At 55.4% G+C, this 16,033-nt stretch overlaps 2 protein-coding genes across 2 annotated transcripts in view; both read right to left on the reverse strand.

Moving 5' to 3' along the window:
• Nucleotides 1–16,033, reverse strand: part of LOC144277905 (adhesion G protein-coupled receptor E3-like) — a 77,111-nt gene that overhangs the window by 37,370 nt on the left and 23,708 nt on the right. The window contains 2 exon segments of the mRNA XM_077838926.1: nucleotides 11,005–11,136; nucleotides 15,044–15,178. Of these exon segments, the coding sequence (XP_077695052.1) occupies nucleotides 11,005–11,136; nucleotides 15,044–15,178 (267 nt within the window).
• On the reverse strand, nucleotides 39–10,180 carry LOC144277610 (adhesion G protein-coupled receptor E3-like). The gene is made up of 14 exons (XM_077838510.1): nucleotides 10,171–10,180; nucleotides 9,776–9,852; nucleotides 7,947–8,051; nucleotides 7,043–7,220; nucleotides 6,416–6,535; nucleotides 5,505–5,704; nucleotides 4,680–4,844; nucleotides 4,312–4,506; nucleotides 3,542–3,777; nucleotides 2,856–2,922; nucleotides 1,984–2,075; nucleotides 1,547–1,715; nucleotides 1,323–1,430; nucleotides 39–797 (listed from the first exon to the last, which is right to left on the reverse strand). The coding sequence occupies exons 1-14, from the start codon at nucleotides 10,178–10,180 to the stop codon at nucleotides 792–794; spliced, it is 1,728 nt and encodes a 575-aa protein (XP_077694636.1). The 3' UTR covers nucleotides 39–791.

Here is a 16,033-nt window from a genome sequence, read left to right on the forward strand (position 1 = left end):
GTTTTTTACCCAAGAAAGCTTACGCCAAATAAATCTGTTTGTCTTTAAGGTGCCACTGAACTCCTCGTTGTTTTTGACTACAGGTAATATCTCACCCTCAAAGATGTTCCAATTAGCTTCTTTCACAGACTAGAATCCTTCCTAGTCTGGGCCCAGTCCTTTCCCCTGGTACAGTCTTTGTTCCATTCAGCAGACACCTCAGGTGGTAAGTTGTGGTTTTCTCATGACTGGCACCCCGTTGTCCTGCTCCACACCCTTTATAGCTTTGGCACAAGGCGGGAATCTTTTGTCTGTCTGGGTCCCCACCCCTCCTTCTAAACGGAAAAGTACCAGGTTTAAGATGAATTCCATTACCAGGTGACATGGTCACATGTCACTGTAAGACCCCTAGTCTCCATTCCCCATGGGCTGGGCCACACGTACACAGGAAGGCTTTCAAGTAACTAAGGCCATTTACGACTGATTGTTTCTGGAGCACCCTTAATGGCCTCCACTTAACGTTTTTCATCAGTGATACAAGTTTATATCTTATTCTCCTAACTCCAGATATAGAAATAAAACATGCAAACAAATAGGATGAACACACTTAGTAGATTACAAGCTTTCTAAAGACACCCTACAAGGGGTATTTAGCGTAAAGCATATTCCAGTTATGTCATATTCATAAGCATATTTCCATAAAGCGTACGGAGTGCAACATCACAGGGGGCTCCAGCTGGTTCTGTTTTGTATTGGAACTGCTAGGTATTGAACCCGGCCCTGGTTGTTGCCGCCTCCACCTGGCAGAAGGGTTACTCCTGGCAAGAAAAGCAGGACAATGACAATAGGTTCCAAGGCCACGGAGAGTGGAATGTGCAAACTGGCGGGTTGTCTCTGGGAGGCGACACACAAAGCCCCTGGATCCTGACCCACAGGGATAATGGAGCCAAGGGAAATTCTTCACGGTGCTGACTGCTCATTGGGGATGGTTCGTCTGCACTGACAAGGTTTCAGTCCCAGGGACAATCTGATATATTCAGATCATTACATTGCAAGAGCCAATGCCTGCCTCGTCCACAGTGAGCGACCCCTGGAGCTCTCAGGAGAGCCAAGGGAAGGAAATGCGGAGGGGCCAGGACAGGGCATTCTGTTCTGGTGCCTAAGACGTCTAGGATACTCCTCGATAGTGACCGACTCACTTACACTTCCAGTGACTTTCCCAGCTGGCTCATAACCAATCCTGAGTCATTCGGGGGGCAAAGCACCTTTACAGCAGGAATGAGACCCAGCTAGAGATGACTGTTTCACAGGCTGGCATTGGAACAGAGCAGAGGACCTCTTACCGTCTTGGTGCTGGTGGTGGGGACAGCAGACATGGATAGATCGGATGTCTGAGATTTCGTGCTGGACGTTCGGAATCCCTTGATCCATCTCCTGTACTCCTCTCTCACCTGGAGAGTGAGGGACATGGTCACTGCCCTATGTAACTAACTCTGAGGAGATCAGACATGGCCACCGCGAGGCCGGTGAAGGCGCTGGGTGGGCGCTGATGGGCCGTGGGCATTACCTGCCGATTGAGGAGACAATGCACCAGGAAGATGAAGGGTCCCTGCAGGCTGCTGACGATGGTGAATAAATACGCCATGACCGTGCCTGCTGGTCCTACTTGGAGGAGACCAAGGCTCCATGTGCAGCCCAGAATGAAGAGCTGGGCAATGGCTTTAAAGGTCAGTAACCTGGATAAAGGCAGATGGAGAGATCCCGTTACAATAACCCTATGGAGAGCAATTGCATCAGGAGGATCTGGACAGAGTCGGGTGGAACTACCAGCCCCAGCTTTCCTATGTGGAACAGGGTTACTGTCAAAGCAAACCCTGTGGGAATTTGTTCCCATGGATCCTAGATATGCTGTTCCCATCCTGCAATCCCTCCCTCCCTCCCAGTGCCAAGGACCCTCCAAACCAAGACATCTGACCCTCCAGGATTGTTTTGTTGCCTTCTCACCTGTGGTCTCTGAGGGTGGACACATCTGCATTGAGGGAGGAGAGTCTGTTTCTCAGGATCCACAGGGTAAGGGCAAAGAATGTTATATTTATCTGTGGGAACAGTGGGAAATATTTCCTGTAAAACATCCCATCTGGGGCTGGTGACTCCAGCTGAAGCAGAGAACTATCCCAGGGGACCGAGCCTAACATTGCAGAAATGGGGACTGCTCATTTCTGGTGGGAATCATCCCCTCTCCTGTGGGAATCATTCCCTCTCCTGGCAGCTCTCGGTCCCTCCCCATGCGTGGAGCTGACAGCACAGCCAGGGCTGAGATGGATCAATGGGATCTCAGAGGCCAGATGCTGCTCGGAGTTCAATATGGAGCCTCTCCAGTGGAGTCAGGAGTTATTTTGGGTTTACACTGGTGTAACTGAGAGCAGGATCTGGCTCAGAGACTCCAGATCCTGCCTCGAGAATACTTCCTGCCACTTTCAGGCTGTAACAAATTCCCCTCCCTGCAACTTCCCCAGGGGTTATGGGGGAATATGTAGGGACATTTGTTTCCCTCCCTACAACAACCACTGCAGAGCGTAGCCCTCTCCTTTCCTCGTTCCTTGGGTCATTAACTAGACTAGATCACACTCTTGCTGTCTTCACTTGGCAAAACTCCTACTGACTTCCATGGGAGCTGTGCCCGAATAAAGGCTGTAGGCCTGGGGATACAGCTCAGGGACTAATCCGGGACTGACCACAGCAGATGAGCCAGGCGGGACCTAACTGGGTCTTTCCTTGTGTTTTATGGGCCATATTCTACTACCTGCTTCACTGAAATCAATGGGGTCACAGAGGTGAGAGGAGAATGGGGCCCTGTGGTTCTGTGAGGTACCCACCAGGATTATGGCACAGACTGGACCCAGGAAGCTCCAATGAAAGCCTCTGTCCTGGCTGAGCCAGCAGCTGCAGGCAGGGAGGAAGAAGAAGGTGACTTTAACGGGATTACTACCCTTTTTCAGCACCGGGGTAGAGAGGGGGTGTCACAGGGCAGCTGGCTCTGAAAAGCGAGATGGATCTCGGCCTGCCTGTGACATGGCCGACTCTCTTGCGGGCAGCAGGCTAATGACCCTCCCCATCTACCTCAGGAAGTGGTGCTACCCTGAAAACACGAGATGAGGATCTAGACTGGGGTGTCGAGAACATGCCACACCCTGTTTTAGTGGAGTCGCTCACTTTAGAGAGGGGACCCTCAGGGATTGCACACAGTAAGAAGGTGTGTTTGTTTCCTACCCACCAGCCCCACAAACCCAGCCTGGGACCTGGGAGTCAAGCTGGGATCTTTCTGGCTTGTTCTTCTGCATCATCAGTGGGGCGAGGAGTGTAGATCTCTGACAGGTGGGCAACTCAACTACAGCGCTCAGGGCAGCCTAGTGTCCCTGGGGATGGGGAGGGTCCCAGGGGGACAGTCAGCTGCCAGGCAGGGTGAGCAGGGAAATCTCGGTTCACGTCAGACCTGGGGTGAGCCGGACAACCGCATGGAAGCCACAACCCAGCTCCCCTTCGGGATGGGCTCTGCACGTACTATTTGGCAGTTCCGTAGCCTCCAGGATTCACCGCTGCAGAAATAGCCACCACCAGGGCTGGGACTCCGTAGCCGAACGGGTACGTGAATCTCTTCTTGAACCGGCTGGCGCTGGTATAGTTCACGACCTGCAGGTTCCAGACGGTGAGGAAGAGGTGCAGCCCCTCCAGGAACATCCAGGTGAAGCAGGCCAGGAAGAGGTAGTGTAGGAAGCCAGCTATGACAGCACATGCCACCTGGGGAAGACAGAGAGCCCAGCGACACTGCAGTGGGGAAGGGAAATGCTGAGTATGGGGAAGACCTGCACGGGGCGGGCGGGGGGAGCACACCGGGATTCTTGTTAGCACAGTTCTTCAGTAACAGTGCTCCGTGACCCAGAGACGGCAGGTTCCTCGGTCTATGGAGGGTCCTGCGGGTGCACATTGCTGGTGCAGGAAGGGAGCAGAGATTAGTGGTTAGAGCAGGGGATCAGGGCTCAGGGGATCCAGGTTCTGCTCCCAGCCCTGCCACAGAGTCCCTGGGTGACCATGGGAAGTCACGTAGGAGAGGAATCGAGGCAAAGGGACACTCTGATATACGGATAGAACTGGCTGAACTCCAGAGACTGGGGACACTCAGACCACTGTGCCCAGTGTGAAGGGACAAAACAGGGTGGAAACGCCCTCCTGGGAATCCCCCCTGTGTCCTGCACAGCCCAGAATCCAGGGAGCATAAAGGGGTTGAAAGCCACACACCCCAGCCCTGCAGCGAGTGGAGGAATCAGGCTGCACCCAACTGCCAGTGCGGGTCAGCGTGATAAGGAAGAGCAGGTCAGCCAGGAAGAGGCAGAGGCAGAGCTGCAGGTGGAGGGAGGTGCTGACGTTGCGGATGGAGCGGCAAAGGAGGAAGGTGAGGATGGCGAGGAGGAGGCACAGCAGGGAGAAGGTCAGTCCCACGTAGGTGACGACGGTCAGTGGATAACTCTCCTGTAACACAGCAAAGGGAGAATCACCAGTGACCCCAGCCCAGCCCCTCGGCTCTGACTCAGCCTTTCCCCCAGCAAAGCCTCCAGTCGCTCCAGGGAGAGCTTTGCCCATGGCTAAGCGGGGAGCTCAGGCTCCAGCCCTGTGATCCGAGTCTCATGGTGAGATACCGTCACTGTGGTGGGAGCCATTAGGACGGCGAAGCTGGAAAGATGGTCACAGCGGCAGGTGGTGTGAGTGCTGTTCGTTTGCACGGCGGTGCAGCCGTCCGGAGACCAGCTGCCGCTCTCGGCCACTACTTTCCAGTAGACGCAGAGAACCTCTTCCTCCCGTTTTTTGTCCTGGAAACACAACAGAATCATCCTCGTCCTCACGGGACCACAGAACATCGTTTGTGTTATCACATGTCTACAGCAAACCCGAGGCCACCTACAGCTCCACGGCTCTCCCCACGCAGCCCCAGCGCCCACTGGGGCCATCCCGGTGACAGCCGAGAGAGAACACAGATCCTGCTGCTCCAAACGCACAGGCCCTGCTGTTGGAGCGAAAGGGAAATAAATCCTTGCTAGCCGTTAGCACTAAATGGAACGTGGCCATTGGCCGAGGACTTCTGACTGCAGCCAGCAGGGGGCAGTGCTGTGTGCACACAAACACATATGCACCCTAACCACTGCATCACCGCATCACAGTGTTTCATGTTGATTTCCTGAACTCCACTATCTGTGGAAAGCGGCTGTCCAGTTATTCCGGTTCAGGGGTGAGCTAAGCGGAGCTGTTACCCTAGAGCACTTTGCACGGCCGTGTGTCGTGGTGCGACCCCTATTCTCCTCCTCTAGTCAAACAGCCCCATCGCGTCCGGAATAAGGAGGCCTCTGCTTCTTAGGACCATCGGGAGCCAGAAAGGCAGCACGGTCCAAATGCCGGACAGGAGATTGTGCCTTGTATATGCCCCTCTAGAGGCCCAGATATGGAGTAAAGCGAGGGGATCTTCCTCCACGCACCTGGCTGTGGCGCAGAGTGAAGTTTGCGGGTCTGGAGAGGTTAATGGGTCTCCCGTCTCCGACGGCCCCGCTCACCACCCCGGAGTTGAGATGACTCTTCTCCAGCTTCCCACAAGCCGGTAGATTTCCCTCGCTGAGATGTCTCGCACTGATGATGGAGTCCAGGGTGGAGTAGGAAATAAAAGCAGCAGCCCCCAAACCTGCTGGGAGAGGAGATGATCCCTCTTTAGGGAGCTGGAGACGTTATGGCGAAGAATGAGCCGGCCAGGAGCCCAGGGCTCACAGTGAGTCTGTGGCAGATCTGGGAATGGAACCCAGGATCCTGGCCACAACTCAAGATTTACCCACTGGACCGTGCTACCTCCTCCCTCGGAGCCTCCAGGAGCACGTCCGGCTGGAAACATCTAGCTGCAGGATGCAGAGATGAAGATAGTTTTTCTCAGTGAGAGCAGGAGAGGGGCTGGCCAGGGATGAGCTTCCCCTGGTGCTGGAGCATTCGGGGCCCTGAATATGGCCGCTGAGGGTAGGGGTACACATTACCCTAGTTCCCCACATCTCCATTTGGGAGTCTAGCTAGACTAGGGCGTCCCTGCCCTTTCCATTCGCTCGGCCCACTTCAAACCAGAGCCCCTCTCATGAGCCGTCTCCCCTCTGTGCCCCAACTGCTCACTGCTTGGGGCTCAAGCTGTGGGACGGCCAGGAAGGAAGGTGTCAGCTCCATGGGCCACAGCCTGAGAACCACTGGTCAGCCAGCAAGGAGAACTCCAGGGCTGGAGACAGAGGCCAGGGCCCGGCCTGGGGATCCACGGGGAGGGAGGGAGGAACGGGGGAACCCAGACTGGGGTTCATTGCCCGGGAACTGCTCTGTGCCGTGGTTTGGGCCCTGGGTGTCGCCATCCCCAGGATGGTACCGTGTGTGGCTGCCCCGGTGACTGTATCACAGTGCACTTCCATCGTGTCGTTGTGAGCGCTCAGCGTGAAGACCTCGCTGTCCCGGCTGCAGTTCCCAGTGACGAGCCGCGTCTGGATAGCTGTGGGGGGTGGGGGTGAGGAATGACAGAGCCCCTCGCTGTGAAACCCCTTCACTGGGAATCTGTCCATTCTGGGCCAGGTCCACCCCCCTCCCCCTCCACTTGGAGCTGGGGGGCTTCAGGGCTCTTCCGCACTGTGGGAGGGGGAAGTTTGGAGCCCCCCCCGTGAGTTCCATTGATCACCTCCCCATATCCCCTCCCCCCATTCTGGCTGTGTCTCCCGGGGGAGTAGTGGGGGTGGAGGCAGGTGCCTGGCTCAGCGTGGCGGCCCCTCGTGGTGGAATGCCAAATATTACATTTCAACCCTTCTCGGGCATCGCTGTTACTGGGGGGCTGGGTTCTATTTCCTGGTGCAGGGGAAGTGCTGTTCTCTGTCTGTACTGAACACAGGCTCACATCCACAGCGGTATACAGGCGCTAACTTCCAGTGGATTTGGGGCACAGTGAACAACCCCGTGTCTCACAGCAGCCAGCAGGTGGCGCTGAGAGCCACACGTCCCCCCTCACCCAGAGACTCTGTCGTCACGTTCTGTGTTGTCCTCTCCGGGGACCGGAGTGCAGCGGCCAGTGCGGCCAGTTCCACGCTCTGCAGCAGGACTGTCACGGCCCACCCCGCCTCCTGCTTGTCTCTGCCCTTCCAGAGGGAGGCGCTGTTCAGGAGGGAGTTGAAAGAGCGAGTCGCGTCCTGGGGACAGGAAAGGAAAAGCCCTGGGAGCAAGCAGTCGGGGGGTTGAGGTGCCATGTCCCATGTGTTCCCAGGGGGCATCGGGCATCACAGCCTCTCCCAGTTTCGGGGGCTGCAGTACTCTCAGAAGGGGAGCCCTTTACAAAGGGGGTCCACTGAGGCTGACTCGGGGCCCCATTGGGACCTGAGGCCAACTGGGGCTAGAACCCTTTGTCATTCCTTCTTCGCTCCTGCTCCCCCATCCCTCCATTACACATGCCAGGGAACAACATTGTCACAAGCCGATGGCTTCCTAGGCTGTCTCTGTGCTTCGTCCAGCAGCTGCTCAGAAATGTCTGTCAGGGCAGGATAGAGCCCAGATCCTGCTGCCTGAAAAACTCAGGTCATGACAGATGAGCTGAAGGAGGATCCCCATTAAGGGTCAGCAGTATAGCACCTCTGATGAACAACAACAGGTCTGAACACTAGAGGGCGCGTGTGGGTGGACAAACACAAACGTGCTCTCACCCCCCTGGAGGGCATGTGCACGCAGACACAGACAAACACCTCTAGAGGGTGCACCCCCCGCCCCACAGCAGTGGAGGGCACAGGTCTTTTCTGAAGAGGATCTACATGTCTCCCCGCCCCCCAGTGAGACTCCTAACCCGGCACCGCAGCTCGCAGGGCTCTGGGGCACACTCAGGGGCACTAGCCCGCAGAGCACATTCAAGGGACGGAGCCTCTCACCTCCAGTGATAACGTCGCACTCCCGTCTCCACACGTGGACGTCAGAATCTCTAAGGTCGAATTAAAGAAATTGCAACAACTGCTGTTTCCGCTGCTCCGCTTTACCTGCAGAGAGACCCAGGGCAGGGGGTGAGCTCTGCAGGGGCTGAAAGGCGACTGACATTGGTGTTTGCCTTATGCAGGGGCCTGATCCTGACACCCCTCACTGAGTGAATAAAGCTTTTATATCAGACGTGTCCAGGACATATACGATGGTGCTGTTGCTACAGCAAGAGGTTCATGTGGAGAAAGGGAACAGTTTCTAGTAACAGCTGGAATACACCAAGACTTGGGACTAAGCTCCTTTTTGTTCACGTCGGTGCTGGATGCATTGACAGAAAGCAGCCAGAGAGTCGTCTCCTGGGACGTGGCATTTGCAGGTGATGTAGTGCTCGTGGGGGAGAGGAAAGAGGAAGTGAAAGATGATGCAGAGAGACATGGAGGTGCATATTGGAAAGAAACGGCATTAAAATCAGCAGAAGAAATCTGAGTATATGGTCTGTAGATTCAGTGTTCTCTGCAGGAAGACAATGGGTGTGTAAGTCTGGGGACCAGCCACTAGGAAAGCTACAGAAGTTTTAAAAGGTCCGATATCAATTTGCAAACCCCTAGAAGATAATAAGGTGATAAGTAACAGTCAGCATGGATTTGTCAAGAACAAATCTTGTCAAATCAATCTGATAGCTTTCTTTGGCAGGGTAACAAGCCTTGTGGATAGGGGGGAAGTGGTAGACATGGTATATCTTGACTTTAGTAAGGCTTTTGACACTGTCTCACGGGACCTCATAAACAATCTAGGGAAAGACAACCTATATGGAGCCACTCTAAGGTAGATGCATAACTAGTTGGAAAACTGTTCCCAGAGAAAAGAACAGGAGTACTTTTGGCACCTTAGAGACAAACAAATTTATTTGAGCATAAGCTTTCGTGAGCTACAGCTCACTTCATCCAATGAAGTGAGCTGTAGCTCACGAAAGCTTATGCTGAAATAAATTAGTAGAAGTGAGCTGTAGCTCACGAAAGCTTATGCTCATATAAATTTGTTTGTCTCTAAGGTGCCACAAGTCCTCCTGTTCTTTTTGCGGATACAGACTAACACGGCTGCTACTCTGAAACCTGTTCCCAAAGAGTAGTTATCAGTGGTTCACAGTCAAGCTGGAAGGGCATACTGAGTGGGATCAGTTCTGGGTCCGGTTCTGTTCAATATCTTCATCGATGATTTAGATAATGGCATACAGAGTACACTTATAAAGTTTGTGGATGTTACCACGCTGGGAGGGGTGCAAGTGCTTTGGAGGATAGGATTAAAATTCAAAATGATCTGGACAAACTGGAGAAATGGTCTGAAGTAAATAGGATGAAATTCTACAAGGACAAATGCAAAGTATTCCATTTGGAAAGGAACAATCAGTTGCATACATACAAAATGGGAAATGACTGCCTAGGAAGGAGTACTGCGGAAAGGGATCTGGAGGTCATAATGGATCAGAAGCTAAATATGAGTCAACAGGGTAACACTGTTGCAAAAAAAGCGAACCTGATTCTGGGATGTATTAGCAGGAGCGTTGTAAGCAAGACACGAGCAGTAATTCTTCCGCTCTACTAGTGGGATGAGGAGGATCGAGTCCCAGCGATGAAAGGAACAAACACAGCATTGCCCTGATCTTGGCTGGGGTTTACAGGGGTCACCATAATACCAAGAGCAAAGGGTTTTGTCTGGGAATTTCCATATTGGTGGTACAAAACACAGGGCAAAATCCCCAACAAATGAATGATGGGTTCAAATGTACCTGCAGAGAGAAATTCCTGCATGTCTCTTTGATTCCCTCAAACTCAGCACTGGAGTTCATGCTGGGGACTTGGAGTTCTGGGTAGAGAGGAGCAGACGTTAGAGCTTTCATATCAGATGTTCCTGTCAACTCACTCCTGCCTGGGGGAAAATCCCCTTCTCTTCCCAGCCCCGACGGCTGCTCTCTGTCCACATGCCAGTCCCGCACTGCCAATAGTTTAACATGCAGCTCCCTCCCTTCATCCCCGTCTCACAATGTCTCTCTCTACGTTCCATTTACACTCCGCTTTGGCTGTCCCTCCTGCTCCTGTCTCTGAGACTTCTTGACGTGTTTCCATCGACTCTGCAGAGAGACCTGCTGGGTAGAGACGCCTCTGCCCGCTGGGGAGAACCCACCTTCACCCATGCCTTAGCCCCGCTGCACCGCTGCCTCGGAGCCGCCCGAGGTAGGCACCACCTGAGCCCCCTCCCGCACCCAAACTCCCTCCCAGGTCTGCATCCCGCACCCCCTCCGGCACCCCCGCCCCCTGCCCCAGCCCTCTGCCCCCTCCCGGAGCCAACACCTCCTCCCAGACCTTGCACCCCTCACCCCCACCTGCACCCCAGCCCCCTGCCCCAGCCCTGAGCCCCCCCCAGAGCCCCCCCCCTCCCAGAGCCTGCACCCCACACCTGCACCTCAGCCCCTTTCCCCAGGCTCAGCCCAGAGCCTGCACCCCCTCCCGCACCCCAACCCCCTGTCCCAGCCTGGGGAAAGTGAGTGAGGGTGGGAGAGAGCAAGCGAGGGAGCGAGAGGGATGGAGTGAGTAGGGCGGGGCCTCGGAGAAGGGGCGGGGAAGGGAGTTTGGGTTTGTGTGATTAGACAGTTGGCAACCCTAGGGAAGAGACACCCGGCCCCTGGCAGCCCTGCTCACCCCCTCCCCGGCCAGGCCCCTGCTCCGCGCCCAGAGCCAGACATGGGCACGCTGGTGGCTGTGGCTCTGAGACAACCGGAAAGACCCCAGTGGACGGACAGGCTGGGCTGGGGGGAGGTGAGGGCCTGGAGGCTGAGCCCTCCCCTGCTAGGGCTGAGACCCAGAGGGACCCCGTCCGTGGGGGGCAGGGGGGCTGGTGCACCAATCCAGACCAGTTCCCAGCTTGCTGACCCCTTGGGCAAGACCTCAGCCTGTGTAACCCCAGGCCCTGCCCAGCCCCCCGAGGTGCCCCCTCCATGTCCCCAGCAGCAGGACCCACCTTGGCACAGGGTCGTGTTCCTGTTGGAGGGGACGTAGCCGGCCCGGCACTCACACCGGTAGCTCCCTATAGTGTTGATACACGTGGCGTTGGGGCCGCAGATATCTGGGGTCTTGCGGCACTCGTCGATGTCTGAGAGGGGAAAGCGGGGGGGTGGTGTCACACACAGCACGGCTGGGGGCGCACTGGGGGCGAATGACCGTGGAGGGACCCCCCCACCGATTGCAGGGGGCGTGGTCTGTCGGTCAGTCTGTCCGCTCCATCTAACCCCCCCCTTCTATTCTCCTTTCTTCCCTGCTATTTGCAGGGCCCCAATCCCTGCGGCGCAACCCCTCCCTCACCCCCAGACTGGGGGGCCCAACCTTTGCCAGACCAGGACCCTGTGATCTCCCTGCACCAGCCCTGAGAGAGCAGGGTTAAGGCGGGGGGCCGATCAGCCAGTTAAGCTGCAAAGGGGAAGCGACTTCGGCTGCGTGCAGGGCGCTAGCTAGAAGGAAGCTCGCCTGGGAGGGGGGGCTTCTATAGAGACCAAGGGCTGGGCCCAGTGGTGGGGGCCTGAGGCAAGGGGGGCTAGGAAGCCCCGAGCGGGGCTAGGAGCCCCGGTGAAAGGGTTTCGCTGGCAGGCATAGGAGAGAGGGGTCTGACTTTGAAAGGCTCCCCCAGCACGGGGATCACAGTGTGACCTGGCCGGACGGCCGAGACACGGGGCAGCCGCGACTCCAAGAGAAGAAAGGGGGCGCTGAACTGGAGCTAGTCACCATAAGGGGGCGCCACGCCCAGCGTTATAGACTCCAACCCAATGGCTCCCCTCCTGGTTTGGGATACACCCAGCACCGCCCCTCCCATGGAGCACTAGGAGAAGGGTGGGTGGGCTGCGCTCAGGGGCGTGCAGGGGAATTGGGTGGTGTCCCTTTTATCTAGTTTCTTTGCTCTCTGGTGGTGCTCACGGGGATCTATGGCAGAAGCCCGCAGACCCCCAACATTTGGGCAGGCCCTGCACGGCTGGTAAACGGTTTCTTTGGAAGCCAGCTGGATCCAGGGGATCCCCCTATTCCTAACATTGCGCAGTGAGCAGCGGCCTGACAACGTCCATTCCCGGACCCTGCTGTGACCCCCAGGCCCAGGACCCTGCGGGGCAAATCCACCGAGCCCTCGGACGGATGATGCCAGCTCGACACTCGCTGCTGATCCGGCCTGTGGAAACTGAAGCCAGAGGAGACCTGCCCAGCCTGACCCCCAGCATAGCCCCAGCCGGAGTTGCCACCCAGCGGTTCACCAATCCGACCCCAAACGGAGGGGACATTACTGCCCTCGCTGGTCCTGGGGCCTTTCACAACTGTGGAGAGTCTGATCCGACAGACGGGCCCCGCCCTGCTCGGGCGCAGAGAGCCCTGCCGTGATCTAGCCAAACGCTGGAGGGCCGTGCGCCCGCCAGGCTGCCAACGCGGGTAGCGCCAGCTGCCAGGCAAAGGGGGATACACGGGGGATGTCAGGGCTCCGTGGTGCAGTGGGGTCACTCACCCCGTGCAGGGAGCAGGGTTTTCTACCTGGGGACCCAGCTTCTACGTGCAGAGACGCACTCATTCTGGCTGCTAAACTCTCCCTGATATTTATCCATAACGCTTTTGCTTCTCACAGAAATCCTTGTGGCTAAAATCCCCTTCACCAGGACATCAGCAAAGAAGTCAATCAGCGGGGAGAGTCAAGAGTGCTCACGGATCCTTCCCTTGGGCCGTGTTCCAGCAGCTCCTTCTCAGACTCCCCTTCTCTCTCTTTCCCGTGACAGTGTTTTGCTATTTCCTGCTATGCCTCTTCCCCTGGGTCGTTATTTGCAGAAAGGCAGCACCCAGAGTGCTTCACACACACTGCCATAAAGAGCTTCTCGTCTAAATAGACAAGAAGTGGGAGAGAAAACTGAGGCACAGAATTGCCCAAGGACACCTAGCGGTAACAGAGCTGGGACTAGAACCCAAGTCTCCTGAGTCCCAGTCTCATACCCTACCCCCTAGGTCTGTCTCTTTCAGCTTATTTCCTCCATGGAAGGCCAAGAATGTGTCTCCCCTGCCTCGCCATGCAGATTCTACCCTCTGCCGCCCCCCCACCCCCGCCTCCACTGAGAGGAGCTTTGTGTCTCCTGGCTCACGGCTGGGAGTGCATCAGGGCTGGAAAAAATCCCTTGTTCCTTTGGCAGGAAACTCAACTTTTGCTCCATTGTTAAACCTCTTGGAAGGCAACAGGCCTACGCCATGCCTGTGAGGGGGCTTGTATATGCCAGCCTCTAGTGAAGGCCGCTGAGCCCTGGAAAAAGGAGAGAGCAATTTTGTCCTGCTCTAGTGGCTGGTTCCCATAAGTAGTGTGAGGGGGCAAGGCCAGATGGCTATAGAAAAGTAGTGGGAGATAGATATATTAGCTCCAGGCTAAACAAATCCCTGGTCCCAGGATAAGTGAAATGGCAGCTGCTCCAGGTCAATCAAAACACCTGGGTCCAATTAAGAACTTTCCAGAAGGCAGGGAGAAGGCTAGGTTGATTGGGACACCTGAAGCCAATCAGGGGCTGGCTGAAACTAGTTAAAAGCCTCCCAGTCAGTCAGGCGGGGGTGCATGTCAGGAGCTGTGGGAGGAAGTGTGGGAGGAAGTTGTGCTGTTGGAGAGGCTGAGCAGTACACAGGCACAAGGAAGGAGGCCCTGAGGTAAGGGTGAAGTGGAGCTTGAGGAAGTGAGGGCTGCTGTGGGGGAAGTAGCCCAGGGAATTGTACTTGTCATGTTTCTAAAAGGTCAGCTACCATAGCTGATACTATTTGGGTTCCTGGGCTGCAGCCTGGAGTAGAGGGTGGGCCCGGGCTCCCCCCGCACCTTTGCCCCCTAATTAATCACTGAGACTGGGAGACAACAGAGACTGTGCAAGGAAGGATAACTTCTCCTCACCTCCCTCGCTGGCTTATGATGAAAATGGTTCAGTAGACTGTGACCCTTGTCTCTAGAGAGAGAAGGGTTACGTGGAGGGTCACGGTGAGCCTCTGAGGCTAGCGAAATCCGCCAGGAAACGTGGGACCCACGGAGGCAAGGACAGAGCTTTGTCACGGTAGATAACAGCCTGCTACAATGACTAGCTAATGGAGTTACTCCCTTAGCTCCAGCAGCTGCGCTGTGTGCTTTCAGCAGACAAGTCCTGGTTTGATTCCTGCTAATGACTCAAGCTGGTTCCTTGGTGCCAGCTCCTTCCCCAGCCTTAGCAGCTGCTGAGGGTTAGGTTAAGGGGGTTCCAGAAATTAATGAGCTTTCTGAGCCCAAGCTCTATTAAAGGTTGTCCAACATAGAGTCCTCGGCTCTGTCTCAGCCCAGTTTGCTTTGCAAAGACCTGACCTTCCCCTCCTCAAAGCTCTGCTATGAAAGAGCATCTTGGGCTCTGATTGCAGCTGCAGGATTGGGGGGATGTTGCAGCTTCTAATGACATCCCCAATGCCTTACGCTCGAGCCTCGGCAGAATTAAGCAGCATGGCAAGAGACATGGCGACCTTCAGTCCCTGGGCTCAGTTTCCAATTGTAAGACAGGCTGGGAGTCAGAACAGACACTTTGCCCGGGTGTGGCGCAGAGAAAGAGCGAGACCTCAGGGCAACCTGGTTAATTTCACCCTCCATGCGTGCGGGTTAGTTTCAGAGGTCCTGGGTAAGCTCAGTGGCCGTGCATTAACAGCATCGCCAACGCCAAACAATCAAGAAAAGCCCCAAACCCTGAGCCAGGCTGTAAAAAAGTCACGAGACTAATTTAAAAAATCACGAGATTTTTTTTTTTTTAAAAAAAGTCCATTTTGGCTTCGTTTTGTTTGACTCTGGTTTGGGAGCTGTCAGTCACCCCAGCGTAACGTTTGGCAGGTTTTCATCCCCCATGTGGGCCACGCCCTAATTTTGATTTTAGCCAAAACCGGAATCACGTGACTCCAGGAGGTGGGGCTTTAGGGCAACGCCACGCGTTAGCAACACTGCAGAAAAGCCAGAAACTTCATGCCTTTGCCACAACTGTTTCCAGCTCCCGTTCTACCTGTGCAGATCTTAGACGAATCCCTTTGACTCTTCTCAAATCCCCAACTGCATTTACACCTGTAACTCCCTGGTATGTTGATGCAGTTCCCGTGGGGCTCACAGACTGTGGCGTTTCGCTGGCACTCGTCAATGTCTGCAAGGAGAGAGAAAGCGGTAGGTCAGGCTGATCTAGGAGCTGTACCTTGGGCACTGGGGTGACAATCCAGGCGTCCGAAATGCACCGTGCTCTGGGGAGACGGGGCAGGTTAGAGCCACGAGTTCAGTTACTGGGTCAGCGAACGGGAGCAAGTTGGCTATTGTCTGGAATGAGCCGCTCCAGCTGGGAAGGGAAAAGCAGCCCCCCCAGGACACGTGCCTGCTGCTTGCTAAAGCTATCAAGCGGATCTGGCGATGCCCAGTGCCGCAATATCAGTGCAGATGGCAATGCCTGAATGAGCCGTCCGCCCCTGGAAGGGACAAATGGGGAGCTGCTTTGGGGAAGGGGATAGAGAACAACATGAGGGCTAGGCTAATGCCTTGATATCAGTCAATGGGGTGACCCCCTCTGCAACCCATGAGCTGCCCTGGGCACCCCCTTGCACATAGAATCATAGAATATCAGGGTTGGCAGGGACCTCAGGAGGTCATCTAGTCAAACCCCCTGTTCAAAGCAGGACCAATCTCCAATTAAATCATCCCGCCAGGGCTTTATCAAGCCTGACCTTAAAAACTTCTAAGGAAGGAGATTCTACCACCTCCCTAGGTAACGCATTCCAGTGTTTCACCACCCTCCTAGTGAAAAAGTTTTTCCTCATATCCAACCTAAACCTCCCCCACTGCAACTTGAGACCATTACTCCTTGTCCTGTCATCTTCTACCACTGAGAACAGTCTAGAACCATCCTCTTTGGAACCACCTCTCAGGTAGTTGAAAGCAGCTATAGGCCCCTGCACATAGGACAGTGCAGAACCAGAGGGGGTTCAGGGACAGGCAATGAGAATGATCAGGG

Source organism: Eretmochelys imbricata, chromosome 20 (genome assembly GCF_965152235.1).
Source record: "Eretmochelys imbricata isolate rEreImb1 chromosome 20, rEreImb1.hap1, whole genome shotgun sequence".
Lineage (NCBI taxonomy): Eukaryota > Metazoa > Chordata > Testudines > Cheloniidae > Eretmochelys > Eretmochelys imbricata.

What these genes read in the sequence shown, in the direction of transcription:
- LOC144277610 (XM_077838510.1), bottom strand. An exon ending in TCCTAATGGCTCCCACCACA is followed by an intron (nt 4,507 to 4,679) that starts GTGACGGTATCT and finishes GCTGTGTTACAG; the next exon opens with GAGAGTTATCCACTGACCGT. An exon ending in ATTGTCTCCTCAATCGGCAG is followed by an intron (nt 1,431 to 1,546) that starts GTAATGCCCACG and finishes CTCACTCTCCAG; the next exon opens with GTGAGAGAGGAGTACAGGAG.